At 35.5% G+C, this 23,955-nt stretch overlaps 5 protein-coding genes across 10 annotated transcripts; 3 read left to right on the top strand and 2 right to left on the bottom strand.

Annotated features, from left to right (window-relative positions):
• On the bottom strand, nucleotides 1-3,577 carry LOC127901036 (uncharacterized). Of its 2 annotated transcripts, XM_052436895.1 has the most exons (7): nucleotides 3,337-3,576; nucleotides 3,038-3,150; nucleotides 2,153-2,863; nucleotides 1,619-1,677; nucleotides 1,236-1,364; nucleotides 939-1,074; nucleotides 1-459 (listed from the first exon to the last, which is right to left on the bottom strand). In XM_052436895.1, exons 3-7 carry the CDS (start codon nucleotides 2,855-2,857, stop codon nucleotides 139-141), a joined length of 1,350 nt encoding a protein of 449 aa, XP_052292855.1. In that variant the 5' UTR covers nucleotides 2,858-2,863; nucleotides 3,038-3,150; nucleotides 3,337-3,576; the 3' UTR covers nucleotides 1-138. The 2 variants fall into 2 exon arrangements, with proteins under 2 accessions (XP_052292855.1, XP_052292854.1); XM_052436894.1 differs by having other exon boundaries at nucleotides 2,153-3,150; nucleotides 3,337-3,577.
• Nucleotides 3,578-8,405: 4,828 nt separating this feature from the next.
• On the top strand, nucleotides 8,406-10,913 carry LOC102622123 (60S ribosomal protein L36-3). Of its 4 annotated transcripts, none has more exons than XM_006491026.4 (5): nucleotides 8,406-8,505; nucleotides 8,612-8,652; nucleotides 9,145-9,249; nucleotides 9,449-9,648; nucleotides 9,766-9,946. In XM_006491026.4, exons 3-5 carry the CDS (start codon nucleotides 9,148-9,150, stop codon nucleotides 9,794-9,796), a joined length of 333 nt encoding a protein of 110 aa, XP_006491089.1. In that variant the 5' UTR covers nucleotides 8,406-8,505; nucleotides 8,612-8,652; nucleotides 9,145-9,147; the 3' UTR covers nucleotides 9,797-9,946. The 4 variants fall into 4 exon arrangements, with proteins under 4 accessions (XP_006491089.1, XP_006491090.1, XP_052292798.1 ...); XM_052436838.1 differs by lacking the exon at nucleotides 8,406-8,505 and adding an exon at nucleotides 10,663-10,913 and having other exon boundaries at nucleotides 8,593-8,652; nucleotides 9,766-9,809; XM_025092549.2 differs by lacking the exon at nucleotides 8,406-8,505 and adding an exon at nucleotides 10,160-10,557 and having other exon boundaries at nucleotides 8,593-8,652; nucleotides 9,766-9,809.
• Nucleotides 10,914-11,520: 607 nt separating this feature from the next.
• Nucleotides 11,521-18,052, top strand: LOC102621834 (acyl-CoA hydrolase 2). Of its 2 annotated transcripts, none has more exons than XM_006491025.3 (17): nucleotides 11,521-11,767; nucleotides 11,976-12,068; nucleotides 12,201-12,268; nucleotides 12,347-12,434; nucleotides 12,523-12,569; nucleotides 12,745-12,870; nucleotides 13,550-13,627; nucleotides 14,185-14,272; nucleotides 15,026-15,138; nucleotides 16,033-16,095; nucleotides 16,164-16,219; nucleotides 16,302-16,406; nucleotides 16,508-16,564; nucleotides 16,792-16,893; nucleotides 17,453-17,501; nucleotides 17,590-17,658; nucleotides 17,755-18,052. In XM_006491025.3, the coding sequence occupies exons 1-17, from the start codon at nucleotides 11,752-11,754 to the stop codon at nucleotides 17,827-17,829; spliced, it is 1,293 nt and encodes a 430-aa protein (XP_006491088.1). In that variant the 5' UTR covers nucleotides 11,521-11,751; the 3' UTR covers nucleotides 17,830-18,052. The 2 variants fall into 2 exon arrangements, with proteins under 2 accessions (XP_006491088.1, XP_024948314.1); XM_025092546.2 differs by lacking the exon at nucleotides 11,521-11,767 and adding an exon at nucleotides 11,780-11,871.
• A 426-nt stretch (nucleotides 18,053-18,478) lies between these two features.
• On the top strand, nucleotides 18,479-20,710 carry LOC102621529 (F-box/kelch-repeat protein SKIP4). The gene is made up of 3 exons (XM_006491024.4): nucleotides 18,479-18,827; nucleotides 19,171-19,753; nucleotides 19,988-20,710. The coding sequence occupies exons 2-3, from the start codon at nucleotides 19,269-19,271 to the stop codon at nucleotides 20,571-20,573; spliced, it is 1,071 nt and encodes a 356-aa protein (XP_006491087.1). The 5' UTR covers nucleotides 18,479-18,827; nucleotides 19,171-19,268; the 3' UTR covers nucleotides 20,574-20,710.
• A 208-nt stretch (nucleotides 20,711-20,918) lies between these two features.
• LOC127901026 (uncharacterized) lies at nucleotides 20,919-23,237 on the bottom strand. The gene is made up of 2 exons (XM_052436837.1): nucleotides 22,820-23,237; nucleotides 20,919-21,464 (listed from the first exon to the last, which is right to left on the bottom strand). Exons 1-2 carry the CDS (start codon nucleotides 23,088-23,090, stop codon nucleotides 21,259-21,261), a joined length of 477 nt encoding a protein of 158 aa, XP_052292797.1. The 5' UTR covers nucleotides 23,091-23,237; the 3' UTR covers nucleotides 20,919-21,258.
• Nucleotides 23,238-23,955: the final 718 nt, after the last annotated feature.

A 23,955-nucleotide genomic window follows, 5' to 3' on the forward strand; every position in this document is an offset into this window, starting at 1 on the left:
TTTGATAAAATTGAACTTTCGTGCACAGTCATGCTACCGGTAAGGCATGAGACACACGAAATCCCCAACAACGGGGTATTTGATATGAATAAAAAATATGATTTTGGTTAGCTATTTACAACATGAATTTTGCTGGCGTTATGAGACAGGCTTCTTGAACACCATTTCGCCGGACTCATTAACATCGAAAAAACGTTCTACAAATTCATCCCAACTTTCCCTCCTTCCCTTAGATGACAACAAAGAAGTTTGCTCACATGATCTGCTAGAAGTTTCCCCTTCTTGCATTTCACGGAATGTGCCATACTGAGAAGGTGAATAAGCTAGTGGAATATCCAAAGCAGCAGCCCTCTGAAGAGCTGCCTTGTACTCCACACTGTGCTCTCGAGCAAGTGACTCCTGACGCTCCATCCTCTGTTTAGCTGGAATCTCCATGATCCTATCTTTCTCTAGCATCAACTATATCAAGGAAAACAATGATTTAGTTTTGCTGCCATGAGAAAAATTTCTTTCTTAATCTTCAACTTAAATATGGTATGGCATTTGAACCTGGTAAATTCATCAAAATCATGTGATGTCACAAAAACTTTTGAAATATATAAAATCAATTTTTACTGACCATCTATAATTGAGAAACAAGTTAAAGATTTGATCTTCTCATTAAGTATTCAGAGACTGCATTCATTTGATTTCTCAACAGCTCGACTGCTAACCAAAACTACCCTTAAAAAATTGGGGCGCAAGACTATCTTTTAACCCAATCCTAACCATTAGTGTCTCACTGCAATCTCAGGAAGAAGACAGGAAGTTACATCAAGTGCCTTTTGAGATTCTCTTTCTAGCAAAATTCTTACAAAGTTGGGGTACACAGATACCTTTTAACCTAACCCCAAATAATAAAGTCTCACTGGAAGCTTAGGAAGAAGACAAGAACTTACATCAAGGGCCTTTTCAGATTCTCTTTCTATCCAAATGATAGCATGGTCAGCAGTTAAATTGCAGGAAAGAACTAAGTGCTCAAACCTGCCATCTACTGGAACTGCAGTCCTCACAACGGGAGGAAATCTTCCTATCCTGAAACCAGTGTAACAGAAGAAGAAGAAATAAATAAAATTGTAAATGCATCCCACCAGGGTCACAGCTCAAACTCCCCCCACCTTAAAGATGAATAAATAAAGCAGAAATATTAACTTCATAATGTAGAACAGTTGTATTTTAGTAACATCTTACCATACCTTAAGGGCTTCCGCTCGACAATGTGGTATAGCCGACCAGGAGCATATAGCCGTCTTGGATCTTTAAGCATCTTCTCCTCCAGAGTGCATGTATCTTTCAGGCACATAAGGCAGAGCAAACATGGCAAACTGCACTAGTTGAAGCGAGGTCAGTTTAGTATAAGTCATATTTATGGCATGGTTATAATCACAAAAAATGCACCTTAATATCTGGTTTTTAAAAAATTAAATGCACTGATATTGCATTGGATAAAAATGAACACACTTCAAAGGTTATACGATATATTCAACGTGTTTAGCCAATATTGACATCACACGTATGGCGCTAAGAAAACAGAAGATAAACTAGCAATAGAAAGGTGTCTAAGACATACTATTTTTACCAGATAAGTGATTTGAAAACATCTTCCAGTGCCATTGTTGTTCGAGGTAAGAAATCATCCTGATTCATTACAATAACTCATATTAGAACATAAGCCATAAGAAAATATCAAATACAGAATATACAAAAATAAAACAACAAAAACGGTATACCACACAGGAAGAAGAAAAGCAACTTAAATTGGAAATACTTAACCCCTAAGGAATAAAAATATGTGATCTTATTTGGTGTTTGACCGTAGAATAATGAGATTGCCAGTTCTTTCATGTTTCATGAGGATATGAAGTTTGGAAAAGATATCAATCCTTAGAAAAATTTTAAAAAAAAGGAAAATTTCATAATCATCAGTTCTTGGAAATTGATTCCTTAAATACTACTGCACCAACCCTTTTTGGAGGGTTCTCACAGGAACAATTCAGCATTGAGTTTATCTTTACCATTTACCATTTAATTAATTTAGACTTGATTAAGTTCAAGTTAACCAAAGAAAGGCCATCAAAGCAAAAGAGTTGCCAGTGAAATATGTAGATCTTACCTGAAGCACAACAGAATTGATGACATCTGCATATCTCACCGCCAAATTCAGTGACATACACCTAGTAGGTGCAATAGCAAAGCATCTGATTTTGTTCCTCTCAATGTTCCCCAACTTGTCCAGATTCTGAACCACAATCAACACCAACAATGCCACCACCCCTGCCCCCAGTGAATGCCCAGCAAATGTCAAAGTATAATCTGGGTTCCTCTCAACCAACCCCCTCAAAAACTCACACTCGGCATCGAAAACCCACCTTGCAGCCTTCAATAACCCATTGTGAACATATCCACCATCAAACTTTGTCTGCCCAAGTTTGTTATCAAGCAAAATTGCATAATCACCTTCTTTTGCTAGGTTAAGCCCCCTAATTGCCAAAACTATATCAGTATTCTTATGATCAAGGTATATTAAGTAAGGAGGCACACGGCATTGAGTTTCTTCATAGTTTTTTCGTAAGATAACCCAATCTGGATTGATTCTATAACCCCCAGGGGGTTCCCAGATTGGATTGCGAAGATCATCTTCATAAACAGCTAGGATAAGGCGACAAAGTTGAGGAACCGGCATGAATTCTTCAACCGTGGCAAGACCCCAGTTTTCACTTTCATGACCTGCAGTGTAGAGGCATTTCTTCCAAACCCAGCGGGCACACGCAAGACAGTATACGCATTCAAGAAGGGGAATACCACAGACAATTGACATAGGTGCCTATAGAGCAAGTATTTTAACATGGATTAAGCGACAAGGCTTATCGTAGAAATGTCAATATCACTTTGAAAGTTGGGTGAACGGTACCAAACAATATTCACAAGGGAATATCGATGAAAATGAAAAGTGGTAGTTCAGAAATGCAGGAACAAGCTAAAAAAAGACCTAATTCACCTTGTACAAGTCACCATATCAGCTGAGTGCTGACCAACAACAACAACAACGATGCATAACAAAGTCAACTAATGAAAAGCTTACGGTGATCACTGCACAACAAACTTGGGCCCCTGCCAATGAAAATAACCAATTTTAAACACCATATACATACAATGATTAAAGAGTGAAATTATTAAGCTTCAAGCAGTAGTAGCAGCAGCAGCAGGCCGTAGGGTTTTAAAAACAAGACAGAGACAACAAACAAGAAAATAATTTTGAAAATACGAAAACGAGAAAACTAATTGTCCTAGCCATACCTGCTGGTCAAACCCATTTCAATTTGGGGTGGTTTCAGTTTGCAGAATCTAGAACGGTTTAGATTCCAAATTCCACATCCAAGCCACTGTACAAAATACAGTCGTTGGCCGCCACTTGAACTTCTGTAAAACTAAAAGGTGAAAGCCGCACTAACACTCTAACGGTGACTGTGATGCGTTCGGGTTGGGCCGGCCTTTCTGTGTGACGGTCCAATCCAATTCTCGAGCTCTCTCTTCTTGATTATTATTAAATCAAATTCAGTTTCTTTACCCCCCCCCCCCCCCCCCCCCCCCCCCCCCCCAAAAAAAAAAATTCCTGTTTGCTTATCTAAAAATTAAAGGAATGAATGCGACATATAAAAAAATTGTATTTCAATGCATGCGAGCGACATCTACAAGTAATTGTAACGGGAAGGTGAAAAAGTTGGTCTTATGTGACGATAATTTTATAACAATAAAACGAAAAGCTAGTAAGAATGTGACAGTAACAAGACAAAATGTGTGTTAAAAAAATCGGTAAAAAAAAAAAACAATGTTTGAAATTAAATCTTATGATAGATAATGAATTTTTATCCAAATTTTTTGTAGACTTAAGATTAATGTGATTCAGGATTTAAAAAATAAAATTTCAAAAACTAATATTGACCTGGAACTTTGATTTGTGTTTTGGATTTTAGAGTGCGTTTCGGATTGAAGTTGGACAACTGTAACTTAAAAATTACAGCAGTAAAGTGTTTGGTAAACTCTAGCTGCTGTAGCTTAAAAACTATATTGATATAATTTTTCACTTTTATAATAGAGAATCTATTATATATTCAATAATTTTGTCAAAATTATTATTTAAAATTTATATTTACTACATATTATTAACTTTTATTTTATAATTATAATTTTTTTTCACAGCGGCTGTAACTTAAAAGCTACATCACTTCAATTACAAACACACCCTTAGTGATGCTCTTGAGAAAGATGGCCAATGGGCCGGGCGGCACGTGGCATGGCACGGCGCGAGCACGTTTCGGTGAGGCACGAGGCACGGCACGGCACGCACGTGGGCCGTGCCGGGCTTAGAATTTTAGGCACGAGGGCCTTCAAGCACGGCACGATAAGAGATAGGCTAAAGCACGGCACGCGAAAAAGCGCGTAATAAGCACGGTTCATTAGTGGGCTAGCACGCGGCCCGTGAGCCATTAATAGCACGTGGGCCAAAATATATCTAAGTAAATTTTTTTAACAAAAAATAAATATAAAATGTTATGAAATTAAAGTACAATATCTTGAAATTAAATGTTTTAATATATTTTTTAGCATAGACTTTTAAAAATTAATTTAAATCATTAAATCTTAGTTTAAATAAATATTCTAATCTTTTATGTTTATAATTTATTAAATGAATAAGTAAATATCATGATTTTAATAAATAAAATTATAAATATCATAATTTTATTTATGATATTTATTAAATGAATAATGTTATTTAATGTTATTTATGATATTTATTTAATTATTTATTTACGTTTATAATTTATTAAATGAATAAGTAAATAACTAAATATCATGATTTTAATAAATAAGATTATAAATATCATAAATTTATATATTATAAATAAAAAATAATGTTTTTTACAAAATTAATTATAAAATATTTTTCATATTAATATTAAATCATAACTTAATTAATATTTAATAGAGATATGTTTCATTTGTGAATGAAATATTTTTCATTTTATACACAAGAAAAATGTTAATTGCTCTCTTAATAAAAATTAATATGATTATGATTTTGAATATTATTATTATTATTATTATGTTGATGGGCTTAAAAAAGCACGTCAGGCACGTGGGCTTGAATAAAGAACGTCAGGCACGTGGGCTTTTTTAAGCACGCAAAAAAAAAAAAAAGTTAGTGGGCTTTTTTTGGGCACGGCCCACGGCACGGCACGAGAGGGCTCGTGCCGTGGGCCGTGCCGGGCCCCACTGAAAAAAATGTGGGCACGGCATGGCACGGCCCCCCAGATTGGTGGGCCGTGCCGTGCCGGCCCACGAGCCCTTGTGGGCCGACAATTGGCCGGCACGGCCCATTGACCATAGTTACTCTTGACACTCCTCTTATATTGTGTTTACTTGCTGGAGTGGGAGTGAGGAGTGTAGATTCCTCCCACTCCAGCGTTTACTTCCTCTAAATGAGAAGGGAGTGGGAGTCCCACTCCGTGGGCCCCACCCAATTATGGAGTGGGGAGCGGGAGTGGGACTCCCATTGGGGGAGGTGGGAGTGGGAATCCACTCCCACCTCTCCCTTTTTTATCCTTTTATTTTTTTTTAATTTAATTTAATTTAATATTTTATAATTAATAAAATAAAATAAAATATTATTATATTTATTTGAATAATAATATTATATTTAACTAAATAATAATTTGCATTGATTCTAAGTTAAAATTATTTTAAAATAATATTATTATATTAATAGAGAATTAATAAATATAATATTATTATATTTAATGTTTTTTACAAAATTAAATTTAAAATAATGTTATTCTAAGTTAAAATAATGTTTTTTACAAAATTAATTATAAAATATTTTTCATATTAATATTAAATCATAACTTAATTAATATTTAATAGAGATATGTTTCATTTGTGAATGAAATATTTTTCATTTTATACACAAGAAAAATGTTAATTGCTCTCTTAATAAAAATTAATATGATTATGATTTTGAATATTATTATTATTATTATTATGTTGATGGGCTTAAAAAAGCACGTCAGGCACGTGGGCTTGAATAAAGCACGTCAGGCGCGTGGGCTTTTTAAACCACGCAAAAAAAAAAAAAAGTTAGTGGGCTTTTTTTGGGCACGGCCCACGGCACAGCACGAGAGGACTCGTGCCGTGGGCCGTGCCGGGCTCAACTGAAAAAAATGTGGGCACGGCATGGCACGGCCCACCAGATTGGTGGGCCGTGCCGTGCCGGCCCACGAGCCCTTGTGGGCCGACAATTGGCCGGCACGGCCCATTGACCATAGTTACTCTTGACACTCCTCTTATATTGTGTTTACTTGCTGGAGTGGGAGTGAGGAGTGTAGATTCCTCCCACTCCAGCGTTTACTTCCTCTAAATGAGAAGGGAGTGGGAGTCCCACTCCGTGTGCCCCACCCAATTTTGGAGTGGGGAGTGGGAGTGGGACTCCCATTGGGGGAGGGGGTTGTGAGAATCCACTCCCCCCTTTTCCTTTTCTATCCTTTTATTTTTTTTTAATTTAATTTAATATTTTATAATTAATAAAATAAAATAAAATATTATTATATTTATTTGAATAATAATATTATATTTAACTAAATAATAATTTGCATTGATTCTAAGTTAAAATTATTTTAAAATAATATTATTATATTAATAGAGAATTAATAAATATAATATTATTATATTTATTTTAAAAATAATAGTACTATATTTATTTAATATTATTAATAATAATAAATGGTTTATTATAAGAAAATATTAATTTTGTACTAAATAATATTATATTATTATTTTATATAATAATAAATTTAATATAATTATATTAAATAAAATAAAATAAGGTTTCATTTTGTATTAAAATTAATAATTTATTGTTCATAATTAAGAATATTAATAATTATAATAAATTTACAAATATAATAAAATAAATATTATTCATTAAATATATTTTTTATTAGTTTTGTAATTAAAAAGTATAATTCTTTAAATAAGGATAAAATTATAATTTGAAATTATTTACTCCCAATCCAAGACAAAGTAAACACATAAATTGGATTCTGATCCCTAATCCATGCTTCCATTCCAGTGTAAGTAAACAACCTACTCTCACTCCCACTCCACACTCCCAATCCTAGGATTCCCACTCCTTAGGATTCCCAATCCAATCCAAAAAGTAAACGCTACCTTAATTCCTTAAACCAGCTCCCCCGTTTATTTATTTATTTTCATTTTCACAATTTTATCTTTTTAATGAAACACAACAGTCATAAAAAAGAAGTTCTTAACTTCCTATTCATGCCTTCTGCAAAAGGTGAATACCCTAATAAAATTCCAGTTGCTTTTTTGCTATTTTGATTGTGCAAATCTAGGAGTAAATTTGACTTCATAAATACCATTAAAAATTTTTATTGTTCCAGTAAAAAGAAAAAAAATAATGATAACCAATATTGAAATTGAGAATCAATTATTCAGAATATCTATTTGTTACTAGTTTTGTGCCAAACCTATTAAAATGAAGCTTTTCGGCATTCAAAATGTAGTCTAAAATAATATTACCAATGTTAGGCTCGTAAAAATTTTCACTATGTGATTCACATGATAAGTCACTTATTTAAATAAATAAATAGATAAACTCATATTAATTATCCACTTACTTACTTATTTTAAGGGATGGTGGTAGAGTTTATTTATTGCTTTCATAATGAAAATGAGTAAGTATATTAATTTTACTTATTCGATGGAATACAATGTAAGGTTTTTTAAATTATGTACTCCTATTATAAAAGGATCCCTAGTCTAGTGAAGCTTACGATTACAAAAGAACTTGTTTTCTATCCCAAGAAAGACTATCAAAAGGATGGACTAGAAGTAACCTTATGTCAATCTAAGTGTCAATTTGAGTATGCAAAGAACTTTTAAAACTTAAACAATGATGATTAAAGGTACAATCATATCTTTAATTTAATAATTTTTATAATTTTTATTTATGATCATTAATTTATATCCTAATTGATTCATCACCGATCATCATTTATTATTATGTGTATAATATTAATTATTTTTAAAAATTCAACCAAGGAATGATATTTAAAATACTACTTGGGTAGAGATACAAATAAAATTTCAAACTAAGTAAATATGTCAACATTACTCTTTTGAATGTGACTCAAGAAAGTACCCCAGTCCGGGATACACTCTTTTTATTCCTCAATACACCCCACTTTAAGCCCAAAAAATAAAATAGAGTTTGGATAACAGGGTCCTCATTGAATGGCTCTTTAAAATATTAGTTTGGCCCAAAAGTTTTTAAGATGAGACCCGACCCGAACTGGCCCGGATTTCTGATCAAGCCATGTATTGGCAAAGTATATTAAGCATAAAACCCTAGCGTTCCTTTGTTCTAAACAGCCTCCATTATAGAAGAAGGTGAGAGAGATTCCTCTCCAAGCCCTAACCCTAACCCCAACCCTAACGATTGAGCTTGTCATATTCGGTTAAGATATCTGAAGTTTACATTGGTTTTTCCTTGCAGTTATATATTCCCGGAAGATTGTAGTAGGAGCTGTTTGGTAGGTGAGAAAATTCACTTCTTCAGCCACACTGACCGTCTTATTGCCGAATTTGATCTGTTTCCTTTTGCAATATCTTTACTATTCTAATTTAGTTACCAGGTTTCAGTAGACTCAGAAAATGCTTGTGAAACTGTTGGTCGATGGGCCTCCTGTTGGTTGCATGGGCTTTTGCGTCGTAGCTAATTGATTTTCTATATATTGCTCAAATATGATACATCCGAGATCAAATTGCTTGATAATTTCGAAAATGCGGAAATTAGTTAACATTGAATTTAAAATATTTTCTTAATACGGAGTTGTATCGACTGTTAGTAGCTTTTGTTGGTGTGCTCCTAGGTTCTTGCCCCTAAAACTATTGGCGGTTCCACAGTCTCTAATCAATGTTATCTTATAGTTTTTGGTGTCGTAATCATGCCTTGGACAGAGTTTATACTTGGTCTTTCTGAAGAATTTTCTGTACTCTGATGTGTATTGTGGGTGTTGGTAATTACAGGTGATGGCTCCAAAGCAGCCAAATACTGGCCTTTTTGTGGGTCTAAACAAAGGACATGTCGTGACCAAGAAGGAGTTGCCTCCCCGCCCTTCTGATAGAAAAGGCGTATGTTTTTAAGATGCTTTATTGTCAAGTATATTTTTATGATGGTTTAAGTAGAGCGAGTTATGTCAAGTCACCAACACCTTAGTTTTTGCATGCTTATAATCTCCTTTTGTTGTTAAGAAAGATATTTAGAGTATATATCGTATCTTCATATTGTCTTGATTGGTTAATGTATACCATATGTTTTTTCTTATATCAGAAAACTAGTAAGAGAGTCCATTTTGTGAAGAACCTCATTAGGGAGGTTGCTGGTTTTGCTCCCTATGAAAGGAGGATTACTGAACTTCTTAAAGTTGGGAAAGATAAGCGTGCTTTGAAGGTGGCAAAGAGAAAGTTGGGCACTCACAAGAGAGCCAAGAAGAAGCGCGAGGAAATGTCCAATGCTCTACGCAAGATGAGGTAGCTTGAAGCTTTTGTTTTTTCTTTTTTGGGGGGGGGGGGGGGGTTATATTTTGTTTTCCCCCCTTTGTTTTATTGATCAGGATCTTTAATGTACTATTTGGCCTATCCTTTCAGGTCGGCTGGAGGTGCAGAGAAGAAGAAGTGAAGCCTCATTCAAGGTTTCTTTTAGATTCATCAGTGAAAGAATTTTATTTAGCTTTTGTTCTTCTAATATTGGAATTTTGGTTAGAGTTTTAGACTTGCTTTGAAATGTTAACTGTACTTTGTTTCCAATGAGAGAGTTCAGTTTTGTTTCCTTTGTCTGTGAAATTTGAGTATCATGTTACTCACAGTTGCCAGTTTTTTAATCATCGATAAGAATTGATTATCCATTCACGCATTATAGTTGATGAAAGATGTGAGCATTTTGTATGATTAAATCTATTTAATCCCAGTATAGCAATCTGTAGCATACTTTGGGAATCTCCTTATCTTCTGATTATGGGAATTCGTTTTCATTGCTCTGCAGACTACGTTATCTTGATTGGTTTGAAACACCTGATCTGCCATTGGTTCATGTTGGCCAATGCTTTTTCAGATCAATGGTTTAGTGATAGGTGTGATGAACTGATCATCAGGTGCTTATTGATTTTGATTAGAGGTGAAGCACAGCCCAAAAAAAAATGGTGCATTTACAAATTTGAATTTAGATGAACTAGAATGAATTGGAATGGGAATTATAATACAATGGTGCCTACTAATTGGTAATTGGATGGACTTGAATGGACTTGAATGGACTGAAATAAGAATGAAGAATGAGAAGTAGAGATGTTTGCTTAAACTGTAGGAATCGAAATCGGAAAGAGTTGTATTGCTATGTTTATTTTGTCTTGAAATCGAAATGAATTGTATCAAGGTTTTAAAATATCCTTAATTAGTTATTATTGTTATTGTTATTATTATTTGTCACACGAATGATGATGATGATGATGATGATGATGATGATGATGATAATAATAATCACATCATTAGCATCATCATTAGCAACAATAATTGACAGTCGAGCAATAGCAGTTACCTTTGGTAGCAAGCACCAACAATAGTGGCAAGCAGTAGCAACGATGACAGGCGGGAGCAGTGACAGCAAGCAGTGGGGACGACCAGCGGGTGTTCAGCGACGACATCAGCGAGCAGCAGCCGCAACTAGATTGATTGTGCGGTGTTCGGTCTTTTTTTTATTGTTTTCTAATATTTAAATGAAGGATAAAATAGAAATTATAAGATTTAAGGGGGTTATTTGGTCACCCATCTTAGGGATTAGAACTCCGGTAAGTATTCGCAATTTAATGAACCGTACACTAATTTCATTCTTATTCTCTCTCTTAGTGTTTAAGTGAAGAAATTATTGACTCATTTTGTTTTTTTTTTGCTATTACTGATGAGTAAATAAATCATAAATATGAGTTGATCTCTCGTTACAGTTGGTAAATTTAATTTGATATCAATAATACATACATATCTAATTTGATATGAATAATATATGCGCACGTGATGTAGTGTACACAAGTTTTTCATATTAAAGTTTTTTTTTTTTTATAGTTATCGAACTAATAATGATTGATTCATTTTACGGGGTATCTAGTGAATTGTAACCGCTCATGTTTAACAATTGAAGAAATTTCCAAATTTCCACAACCAGTTTCATAATCTGTAACTGTTTGTTGCATCTTTAAATATTTTTACATAAATAAAAATTTTCTTATTTTGAAAATGACACATCACGCACGCGCCAAATGATCGGCGCAAATCGCACAAATGTTTGATGGGCACGCGCTCCGCCTGCCATCAACGTGGAGTCAACTAAAACGTGCGGCAAAAAAGGTCGCTGAAGAGTTACAGTCTAGTGTCGAAGACTAATTGGTTACGAGCTTTATTAGGATCATCTCGTCTCCGGGCAAGAAACAGAAACTGATACGAAAAGTCATCAAATCTGCTAATTCCAGCTCCCTCCTCTGCCACCTCAAAGATCAACGCAAAAAAGCTTACCAAAAAAAAAAAAAATACTATTAAATTAATTAAATTTATAAAGTTTTTTCCTCTTCGGTTGCGAGCCGAGCCACCATGGACCCTGACGAAGGTACAATAACAATGAACCCTAATCTTCGTGTAAACTAAACATTTTGAATATGCATTCGTCAATTGCCATAGTTCCTGTTTTCTCTTATGGTTTCTCGGGAAACAGTAAACAAGCTCTGATATTTTTAGTGTTTCATTTTTCGCGTGGTTTAATTGGAATTATAAACGTCTCTAAATTAAAAATTATTCTGCTTTTGTCGGTTTTGCAGTGATCGAGTTCTTGAGCTGTGTTCCGTTGCTACAGAGACTACCGGGTTCTTCTCTGAAGAGAATTGCTGATATTGTTATTGTTAAACGCTATGGTGAGCTTCAACTGGAGTTCTTTCTTTTTTGCGACTGTCACATCATTCAAGTTTGTACTTGCTTACTTTTTGATTTGTCAAATTTGATGTCATTTCAACATTATTTATTCGTTACTGGATCTTGGATTGTAGGGAAAGGAGAGTATGTTGTTCGAGATGGGGATATTGGGGAGGGAATTTATTTCATATGGGAAGGAGAGGTTAGTTTGCTTATAAGCGCGGTTTTTATCTTAAATGAATTAATTTATTTAGCTGAGATTTATTTATGCGTATCATAGGCTGAAGTCTCTGTGTCAGACTCAGTTCAGGCTGAGGAAGAAGATCGTCCTGAATTTCAGTTAAAACGATATGATTACTTTGGACATGGTGAGATTGATTGTTTTTAAATTTTCAGCAGTGTGGTCTTTTCTATTATATACATTGGTTTGGTGGTCTAAATATCCAATGATGCCAGGGTCGCCCACAATCTTCCGGCAGGGAGATGTAATTGCTTTGACAGAGGTAATTATGGTTTTCTTTTCTTTCTTCTTCTTTTTTTCAATTTTTTAATTTTTTGTTTTTTATGATTTTTCCCCTTAAAATCATCATGCTAACTACTCAAACTTATGAAATTGACCTCAAATGGGGCTTATTTAGATATCATTAGTGAACTGTTATCTGTTGTCTGTCCCGGCAGCTGACCTGCTTAGTGCTGCCGCATGAACATTGCAATTGGCTTGAAACAAAATCAATCTGGAGTGCAGATAAGACAGTTGGGACATGCTCACTTGTGGAGAATATATTGCATTTAGAGCCTGTAGAGGTATTTTTGTTTTCTTGGATTTATTCTTTTTTTAGTCCGATGCATATGTGCTCTGTTAAATCATTGCCTTCATCTGTTAGCTTAGGTTCTCAACCATTAAACACTTGATCTCAACTACTTGGGGTTGCCTGCCTGAATTCTTTCTTCCAATTTCCATTGTGGGCAATGTTCTCTGTTAAGTCCATGCTTTATCTGGTAGCTTACAGTCACTTCTTCAATCTTCTTGTTGTACATTTGAGTTAAATCAACCTAATAATATTTGTTCTTTGGATCCAGAGCAAAACCATCTAAAAAACCATCTAAAATGGCTTCTCCGAGAATAGTTTAAAGTCGACCTTCATTAGTGGAGTAAAAATGGGATGAGTGAGAGATAATCATTCAAACTAGCAGTGGGGAAAGAGTCTGAATAAATTTTGGCCTAATTATTCAGTATTCATCCTAAGTGAGCCAAGATCAGATGCTTAGCTTTGATTTTGTTGCATGGACATAAATAGTAACAACTAACAAATGTCAGTTTCTTGTTGGTTTTGACTTGAATGATATGTGGTTCTTAAAAATTCAAGCTAAATGGTTGATTTCGTATGTGCTTCATTCTATGGATTTTTTAACAGTGATGCATAGTCTGGTTAGTAGCCCATTTTTTGTTTTTAAGAAAAAAATTATCACAAATGCTTTGAAGGTGAATATATTTCAAGGGATCACATTGCCAGATGCTCCAAAATTTGGAAAGGTCTTCGGAGGACAGTTAGTTGGGCAGGTAGGACAGCTTCATTCTCTCTTCCCCTTTGTTTCTTTGTACTTACCATACTACTACACTTTTCATTTTATATTACTGCAATGCTACTAATTAAAGTTACAAACTTATGTTTAACAATTAGATGTAGGCCAATGGTTTTTTATGTGCTTGGATAACTCTCGGAACTTATGGTTTTGAATGTAAAATTTCCATTTGAAATCTGATGGTCATAATTACTTTCTTGAAGTGATCCATGGGGTTAAATGCACTGTATATATGTGTTTCCGTTGATAGGTAATATTTGCCATTACTGTAAATAAGATCCCTATCCCTTAAAGTCAAAGAAAGTGGTACTTGTTCATTTACTTTTTGTTCAAATCTTAGGAAACTAGACTATCTCAATCTAATCTTTTATTTAAAACACTTTTTCTCTCTTATGTTTAGCTAGATGTGGTTCTTGCATTCTTGATAAATCAATACTGGGTGGTGGCTGATGGTTGCATCCTATATTTTTGTTGTTAGTTAACCTGCCATTTCTGAAATAGTTCACTTTTTAACCTATATGATGATATCTGCAGGCGCTGGCTGCAGCATCAAAGACTGTTGATTGTCTTAAAATTGTCCATAGTTTGCACTGCTACTTTCTTCTGGTTGGGGATTTAAACAGTAAGTAATTACTGAACCTTCTGAAGACTTTATGACAAATAAACTGGAGGATATCACTCCAAACTTCAAGTTGTGTGTATTCTCTCTCATTTCCCTATGGTTTGGCCGGGTATCATCATCCTAAATCCATTATCTGGTCTCTCATATATGCAAGTAGCATTGAGAAGTAGCCTTATTTGTTGAAGGTTTTAAGTTAGACAAGTGCAAGTTAGGTCACCTTTTCCAATTTCTTTTTTGCTCTATGGCTAGACAACCTCCCTTCAAACCAAGGCATTATGGATTTCCAAGTTGATGTAACTTGCTTATTGAAGTCGATGAATTAGTGGAAGAGCCCAGCAAGAGAATACATTAGAAAGGAACATCTAAAGCTAACTATCCATTTTGGTCAAGCCTGTAATGTGTAGAGCAAATCTCTCTAGGTCATGACTTATTTAAGATGTCTGTTTATGGACTTATGCAATAGATTCATTCTGACTGGAAGTTCCTTTTCATTGTTTACATAGGGTATAGAAACAATGATTCTGAAGTATCCTTCACCTGAACTCACATGAATAAATTAAGGCTTTTACATGGTTTTTGAGCTTGAACTTGGCATGCTAGATTGCTGATACATTGTTGCAATTTGGCATTGCTGCTATAGTGTCTAATTTACAAATTCAGTTAATTATGCACTTTGTTTTGTTTTGATGTTCCTTTTAAATTCATGGAGCATTGGGAAAGTATCGTAATTTATATGGAAATATACTTTTGTAGTTCCAATTATATACCAAGTTCACCGTGTACGTGACGGCAATAGCTTTGCAACCCGAAGAGTTGATGCAATACAAAAAGGAAACATCATATTCACTTTGCTCGCTTCATTTCAAGTAATGCAGTATTCCATTAATTCTTATATTTCATGAAATCTGAGAAAGTATTTTGGTTCGTTGTTTTCAATTTTTGCTCATATGTTGTGTTTTAGTGGTTGCTAAGTTTAGTGCTGATCTTCATTATTTATGTCGTTGTGGGGGACTGGAATGTTGGATCCTTTTATTTCTTATCCTGTTCCCCCTCCTTTCATTTACTATTAAAGATCCATCATTACCTGATATTTTTATCATTTAGACCATCCACTCCATTCTTTTGATTCCTTGAAATAGCACATTTCTGCTTCATCATCATCGTGTTGGATGAGAAAATAGAAAAGACTGTTCAAAGTACTAATGAACATAAGATATCCTTATTGACGTTCATTCTATCGGAGGTTAGAAAATCCATGGATCTGTTTGGAATAGATACGGTAGGGTTCTAAAACTAGCAATCAGTGGAGCTCTGTTAAGTTGGCATGATAGGTCAAGGTGAACTTTAATCGATGAATGATTGGTTATGACAATTGAGTTGAAGTTGTAAATGTCTTGACATCATTGAGATTATTTTAGATGGTAAACATATTTTGAAGCTCTGCGTCTGGATTTTTAAAAGTGAAACAGTATTAGATGTACAGCAACATGTTTAGTGATGGACAATCTTGAGGAAGGAAGGAAGAACATTATTTTTCTTCCATCTGCCACATTCTTATTTGGTCTGGTGCATGTAGCTATTAGATGGCTGGTGTATTATCTGTCAGAAGCCTTTTTTGCTTTTTAAGGTGTATTATCTGTCAGAAGCCTTTTTTGCTTTTTACCTAAATTTTGCTGTTAAAACTGTATGCCCAAATTGTCACGACCAAAAGACTGGTTTAGACATCTCAATATGCTGGTAACATTTTTCTTATTTTACAGAAAGAAGAGCAGGGATTTGAACACCAGGAGACGACTATGCCACTAGTGCCAGCTCCAGAAATGGTAGCTGACATGTGCTTAATTTTACTCAGTCAATTGTTCTGGTGGTACTAAACTCTGATTTGTTGCAGCTTCTGTCAATGGAAGAGCTACGCGAGAGACGTCTCACAGATCCTCGCCTTCCTAGGTAAGATTTCAATTACTCTGATCATAACTAGCTGGTGTACCGTCAGTTGCACAAATTTTACTTGCCCATTTGGTTGTTTCAGGAGCTATCGAAACAAGGTTGCCTCAAAAGAATTTGTCCCGTGGCCCATAGATATAAGGTTTTGCGAGCCGAACAGTTATACTAATCAGAGTAAATCTCCACCAAGGTTAGATTGGCTTTCTGTGTTGTGAAATTTAATCTTTCTGTCTCAGTTGTTTGTCACCTTATGACAAATGTAGAAATTTGCTGTGCTTTTTTGTGGTACAGCTTGAGGTACTGGTTCAGAGCCAAAGGGAAACTTTCAGACGACCAGGCTCTGCATAGGTAAGTTGCCCCTTTTGGATGCTGACATTTATTTTTTATGTCAGCTATGACCACATTTAAATATGAATTTTAATTAAATCATTTAACTTGAATTCTGTGTGGTGATTGGATGGTTGTGGATTTGGGGTATGTTTTCTAACAAAACTGTAGGTGCTTAAAAAGCAGTTAAGGATCAGTAGCTTCAAATATGATTATGATGATGTGCTGATAATATGTTTGCTTTTCAGATGTGTGGTGGCATTTGCTTCAGATCTAATATTCAGTTCAGTTAGTTTGAATCCCCACCGTAGAAAGGGTTTCAGAACAGCTTCTCTCAGTCTGGACCACTCGTAAGTATCAGCTTCTCAGCAACAATTAAATATTTTTTTGACTAGCTTGTCCATCAAATATGCTGATCTGACCAAGGAGAACAGAAAGTTTCAGTTGGAGGGCTGACTTTTTAAGTCCATTTGTCATGAACTTTTACCATGTAAATATAAGGAGGATAAACAACTCATAAATGAGTCTCCTTGTTTGTTTAAAGAACTTCAGAGCAAAAGTTTTTTATTTTCTTATTCCTTACCGGGCATCCCACCACGTATCCTCTTGGAAATGAACCATTGACCTCTAGCTTCCATGGCAAGCAGCCAGCCAACTGGGCTATCTATTTGTGATCCAAAGCACAGGTCGAACAAGGTCAAACAATTCTGTTTTGGTTGGGATTGCTCCTGTGAAAATATTACATTTATCTACATGCATAAAAATATAAATTATTTTGGCAAGAAGTTATTTAAAGGGTGCTTGCTTCTCCCTTGGAAGAATGTTGGACTAGCTTGCTTCTCCCTTGGAAGAATGTTAGACTATGTACTTTGCATTATTTTCCCTAATTACGTTCTTTTTCTTTTTCAGGATGTGGTTTCACCGGTCTTTTAGGGCTGATGACTGGTTGTTGTTTGTGGTAAGTGTCAGTTGTTAGTTGTTCTCACATTTGGAGATTCTCTTCCCTCTTTGTAAGTCTAAAAACACGGATAACACATTTTTTACAGATTGTGAGTCCTGTTGCATCCAAGGCACGCGGTTTTGTTTCAGGGGAAATGTTTAACACAAAGGGAGAGGTATTGCATATGTGATCCATTTCTCCTTCACTTGTCACTTTTGTCCTGCAACTCAACTGTTTTTTTGTAGCTGAGTTATGCTTTATTTTTGGGCAGCTGCTTGTATCATTGACTCAAGAGGCCTTACTGAGGAGCCCTAAACCGAAACCAATACCTGTATCGAAGTTATGAACAGGTATTAAATAGAACGTTTGCGTAAAAACACTGCAGTAAAATCCTGAGGGAACCTCTTTGCTTGCTTCGATGCCCCGTAGAGTTTTGCGCAATATCTCTTTCATTTCACACACCATAAATAAATTGCTATAAATCAATTGTAATATCGCATTCAAGCTCGTACTGCTGGCAATAGATCCGACAATGTATTATTTCTTTATTCTACGAGTAAATTATTTAAGCTCGTGCTTTTACAAAATCGATAAAATTTAATATGAGATCTTTTGATGGACGACAAAGCAGCAAATGCTTGAAAATGTACGCGCGGTACAAATGGGGCCTGGCTACATCAGATCCGAGTCATATAGCAGAAAAACAAAAATTCAGGGCGAAACTGCCTCCACTTTGTATACAGTGAGGATCCAGCAACATGCTGTTAAAAAAAAAAAATTAGCGTTTTAGGCTGCAAGGAGTCGCACTATTTATGAAAATACCAATAAAATTGAGAATTACTCGTTAGTCGCTGATAAATCAAACTATTTTTCTCTATATACTGATAGAGAGGAGGCTCAAGTTTAATATTCTAATTATAATGAAAATTATAATATGTATTGTTGATAGAATACCCCGAAAAGATTTTTTTTTTTTTTTTAAAAAAAACGATAAAATCAATGTAGAAGAAATTCAAGCTTCAGCGAATATTATCGTCCAAGAATAGCAATTTAACATGTTTTGCTTGTAATCTAAAAACTCTTATCCTTTTTTATTTTTGAATTTATTAACCGCCATTAAATTAAAATTTTAGGAGATGGCATTTCAAAAGCGGTCTACTTGAAAGTTGAATCTCACGCGGCGCGGGTAACGATAACTTTGATTATTCGTTACTACTCGTTTCTTAATTAACAAATTATCACCCCAAAAATCATAAACTTGTTATTGCTTCAATCATCCCCCTCGATTAATACGAATTTAGATCAGTGTGTGCAAGTCGAAAGCTCCGACCCAAATCATTGCAGGTCAGATTCTTTTCCGTTTATCAAACGACGTATAGCTCGGTGTTTGATGGATCTGAGCTACTGACTGATAGCTTACGTTATTATTATTTTTTTATGATAGAATTAATTTTCGAGAAGAAATAGTGGCTTAGCTCAGATTTTCTGTTGTGCGTGGCACTTGATAGTTGTTATGCCTTGATTATAATAACCTAATTCATAAATTAGGTCTAAATAGATTGTGTATAAATCCCTAAAACTCCATTGATTGGCATAATTTATGAAATTGCTTCTTTTTTTTTCCTTCTTTTTTGTGGTAGAATCTAATATTGGAACTATGTTTTTTAATTGCTCAATGTGGATTCAGATTCAGTTTATGCACCTTATTACTCGGCTTGGGGGATTTCGTTTCAGATGCGGATTTGATTTGATTTATTTAAATACTGGGAAGGTTGCTGTTTGTTTATGTTATTTACAATGGATCGTCTTGTAAGCCGATCCAATAGCAATCCATCTGTAGTGCCACTGATATCTGGGCTTCCAGATGACATTGCACTTTTTTGTTTGGCCCGAGTTCCTCGAAGGTATCATGCAGTTCTAAAGTGTGTTTCAAGTAGATGGAGAGGCTTACTGCACAGTGAAGAGTGGTGTGCTTATCGTAGAAAGCATAATTTGGATGAGACTTGGATATATGCTTTTTGTCGAGATAATAAGCTTGAGCGTGTTTGTTGTTATGTATTGGACCCAAATTCAACAAGGAGGAGTTGGAAGATGATTCATGAGCTTCCAGCTCGTACCTTGAGGAGAAAAGGGATGGGTTTTGAGGTGTTGGGAAAGAATGCTTACTTGTTGGGGGGCTGTGGTTGGTCTGAAGATGCCACTAGTGAGGTGTACTGCTATGATGCTTCCATGAACACTTGGACTGATGCTGCTCCCATGTCAACTGCAAGGTAATATACCTTTTTTTTTTAATTCTTCCACAGTGACTGTCCGAGGCCAGATAATTTAAGTAATCTGTTTCCTGTTTTCATATTATGTTGTTCTACGGACTTTTCAACTTATGGTTGCTGATTATCACTGAGTGGTTCAGCTACCATGTCTGCATATGCACTCATTCACGGCTTACATTTTTTTCATTTCTTCTGGTTATCTTGAGTTATCTCATGCAGTTTTGATGCATTCAGGTGCTACTTTCCTTGTGGAGTTCTAAATCAGAAAATTTACTGCATTGGTGGATTAGGTGATACACATTCTTGGGATGTTTATGATCCTCGTACAAACAACTGGAAATTGCACACAGAGCCAAACATTTTCACTGAAATTGAAGATTCATTTGTGATGGACGGCAAAATCTACATCCGTTGCAGTGCATCTGCTGCAACTTCTCATGTTTGTGCATTAGTTTATGAACCTTCAACTGACTCGTGGCTGCATGCAGATGCAAACATGGCATCAGGATGGCGGGGCCCTGCAGTTGTTGTGGATGACGCTCTTTATGTGTTGGATCAGAGTTCAGGAACGAAGTTGATGATGTGGCAAAAGGAGAGTAGAGAGTGGTCACCAGTTGGGAGGCTGTCAACCCTACTTACAAGACCACCCTGCAAGCTTGTTGCCATTGGAAAAACCATTTTTGTAATAGGAAAGGGATGTAGTGCCGTGGTAATCGATGTTGGCAATATAGGGAATATTGGAGGGATTATGGTGAGCTCTTCTATTCCAAAATTGAATGATAATGATGACATTATAAGTTGTAAATGTTTAGCAATATGAAGATTGCATTGAAGTTCTATCGTGTGTAATACCCTGAACATTGTATTGCTTGGGCGGCATTTGTACTTCTCTTGGAGATGAAATTGTTACACTGTAAATTGTATGATACTTGGATGTAAGCTTTTCTGTTTTGTGTACCCTAGGTGCAAGGGTCTAATGACGTGATATTAGCAAAGTTATTTTGTTGATGGCAATGGAATGTAATCTTAATGACTCGAATAATGGGAAGGAGGAATAGCTTCAATTACTCTGCGGTCAAAAAATAAAAAAATAATATAATAACTTTCCACACAATTAGTTACCGAAGAGTTGTTATGTTCTAAAACATTCATCATATGCGTATGATCGAGAAGCAAAGCACAATGAGTGCACAGACATTACCTTTACCTTCAGAATTAATGCATGAATCAGTGTTAAGAGGGGCATTCACATACTATCAACAATATATTATGGTACACATAACAAGAAATGGTTCTGGTAATTACAACACAAAGGAAAATCCTAAACCTAATATTGGTAAAAAAATGTTGGTGAGCAGTTCCCTGATTTTGTAAAGCTGCACGGAGAAGTCCCTTGTACTGTTGTACCAATCAAAGTGGTCAGTTGATGGGATACCCTTGTGATTCCTCTTGAGCTGCTAGTAGTAATGTTTACAGAAAAATCAGCCAACTTCAAGTAAATTAGGTCAGCTAGGCCGTTTCCTTTTGAAAGCAGGATGTATGATTCCACTGTATGAATCTAGTTCATCAATCTTGGAAATACACTCTTTCACCCTCTTCAGAACAGTAGGCATTGCAGACATATTACTGGAAATTTTCTCTTTAAGCAAGTGTACTTTCTCTGAAGCTTTCTGCTCTTCCTCCATTGGCGTTGTACCCTCACTTTCATTATCTGTAGAATACTCAAATGTTCAACGCCTTAATCACAATATGAAATTGCATTTTAAAGTTTTGATCAGGCAAACATTATATTTTTTCTGGGAGCAAACAACAGTGATCCATATTTTCTTTTCCTTTGCCAAGGAACAAAAAAACAAACAAATAAACAAGAAGGCACTGTTTTTACAGCTTAAAAACAGTCCTTGGGTAATTCCAACAGCTTAAAAATTAGAATGCAGACAAGTGTTATTATGTCACCACAAAGTTTTCTCCATATAACTTAAGTCTCAACTTTAGAAAACAATCGGACTGCTACCCTACCATGTTGCATTACTGCAAAAAAGCGACTACAAATCCACTGCCAGCAATGACACCATCACTGAGATAACTACCGTCGCAACTAGACCAATCAAAACCACTACATCTTCCTTTCAAGTTTCGACAGTGGGGCATCCATAGCCATTTGATGCTGAAAAACAACTACATAGTTATATCTGTTGCTTTGCAGTCACAGACTGGCCATTTGTTGTTCTAATTTAATTAACCTTAATGAACCAGATTATTATGCTTCCAGCAAAGCATACATTAACAGAACACTATGTACAACAGGCAACAAATGAGTAAACTATAAAGAGACAAAGTTTAACCGCAGTAGTTGTACACAGATGTTTTTCAGTACTGAAAGTGATCTAAGAGGGCAACTGAACATAGACGTTTGAATCTTCTAATATAACTACCTTGATAAGAATAACATTATCTACAGATTCAATGTTTATAAATGAAGTTATGACCAAAAAACTTAAAATGTGCCAATCTGAGCGCCAAACATCTAGGGAAATCTCTTATCCAGCAGTCATCTGGAAAGTGGATAAATGTAACTTAAAACAGTTATTTTAATTTACAACTCTCCATGGAACTTTCCTTTACTAATCCGTATTATTGCACACAGTTATGGACTTCACCTTTGAGCATGGGCATTGTCTATTCCCACATTCACAAATAAAATACTCCCCAGGAGAAACATTTAGCACAAAAATGCAGGCATTCAGTTTCAATTTCAAACCATTAGATAAATGGCATTCCATCAACACAAAACTACAATGAAGGGAGGAATTTCGCATTTGAAATTCCATAAACTGGTAGACTGCAAGTTAAAAGGCCAATAACCATTCCGTCAACTAAGATCCAAAAATCAAATCACTATAAAATATAAAATATAAAAAAAAATTATTTTTTGTAAAAATTAAACTGGCGACAATTCAATTTCAGTGAACCATTAAACAACAGAGATACCCACGTACAAAACCATCCAATTTTCTTTTTAAATTCAAGCACTCTTAAGTGAAAATCCTTGGAAGGAAATCGAACCTGGGTTAGCCTTTCCGGATGGTCCAGGCTCGGATACGGATACAAATCCAGGAAAAATGGGTCTTTGAGCTGAAAGGATCGTAGCGAAAGTGTGCTTGAGTTGATCCGGCAGTGTTGCTCTGTATTCTAGAATCTTTTGCGCCATTTTCTTCACATCCGACTCTAGGTTCTCCAGCTCTTCCTCTTCGCGCTCGGATTCTCCCGGTCCGCACTCAGCTCCCCGAAAGTCGACCCGGGATTCCAGGGCTTTCGGTGGGTCGTTTAATGCCATAAGAGTGGAAGAAATCGGGTGGATTTAGTTGTTTTTTTGGAGGGTTTTTTGGACGTTAGGGTTTTTGAAATTTGAAAATTTCGCATTTTTTTTCCTTTTATTTCTGTTTATTTATTTATGTGTGAGATGTAACGATAAATGATAAATCATTGGTACGCGCGGGGAAGGGTACAGTGCGCACACCTTGGTATGACAGCTCTGCATCAGGGGCACTGCGCACTCTCTTTAAAAAGTTTCATTTCTTGCGAAACAGCGTCGTTTCAACACTGAATTTCCACAATAGATATTTAAAACAGCGTCGTTTCGACGCAGACTTTTCGACTATTCCCGCGTTGTTCTCACATCGCCAGCAATGTAAGAGCAACCCCTCTTCCCGCGCCAAAAGAAAGTTCAAAAAGTACTGCTAAACGTCCGTTAGCAAAACCTGTTTGGTTGATCAGAAAGCGGAGGAAAATTCGATATTTTTTCTCTTCGTTTTCTCAGGAAGCGAACCGATGCTTCATCATAACTGTAACTTCAATTTTCTATCCTAACCCTGAAATTCAATTTTCTTTCTTCGCTTTCTCAGGAACGAAACAGATTATTAATCCTAACCCTAACCCTCACTCCGATTTTATCTCTTCGTGTTCTCAGCAACCAAAATAGCTTTAACCCTGACCCTAGCCATCTTTCCTTTTTGGTTGGAGAAATCGAGGAACTGATATTTACTTAATTCTTTGTCTGAATCTCACCTAATAGGACAATAGATATCCTTGTATTCTCCGAGTCAGATGAAGACACATTTGGATTTTTCAATATTATTTACTGTGACCACTTCGGTCACTGATAATTATATCATTCATTTTCTTCAACGACATCTTGCATA

This window comes from Citrus sinensis, chromosome 3 (genome assembly GCF_022201045.2).
Source record: "Citrus sinensis cultivar Valencia sweet orange chromosome 3, DVS_A1.0, whole genome shotgun sequence".
NCBI lineage: Eukaryota > Viridiplantae > Streptophyta > Magnoliopsida > Sapindales > Rutaceae > Citrus > Citrus sinensis.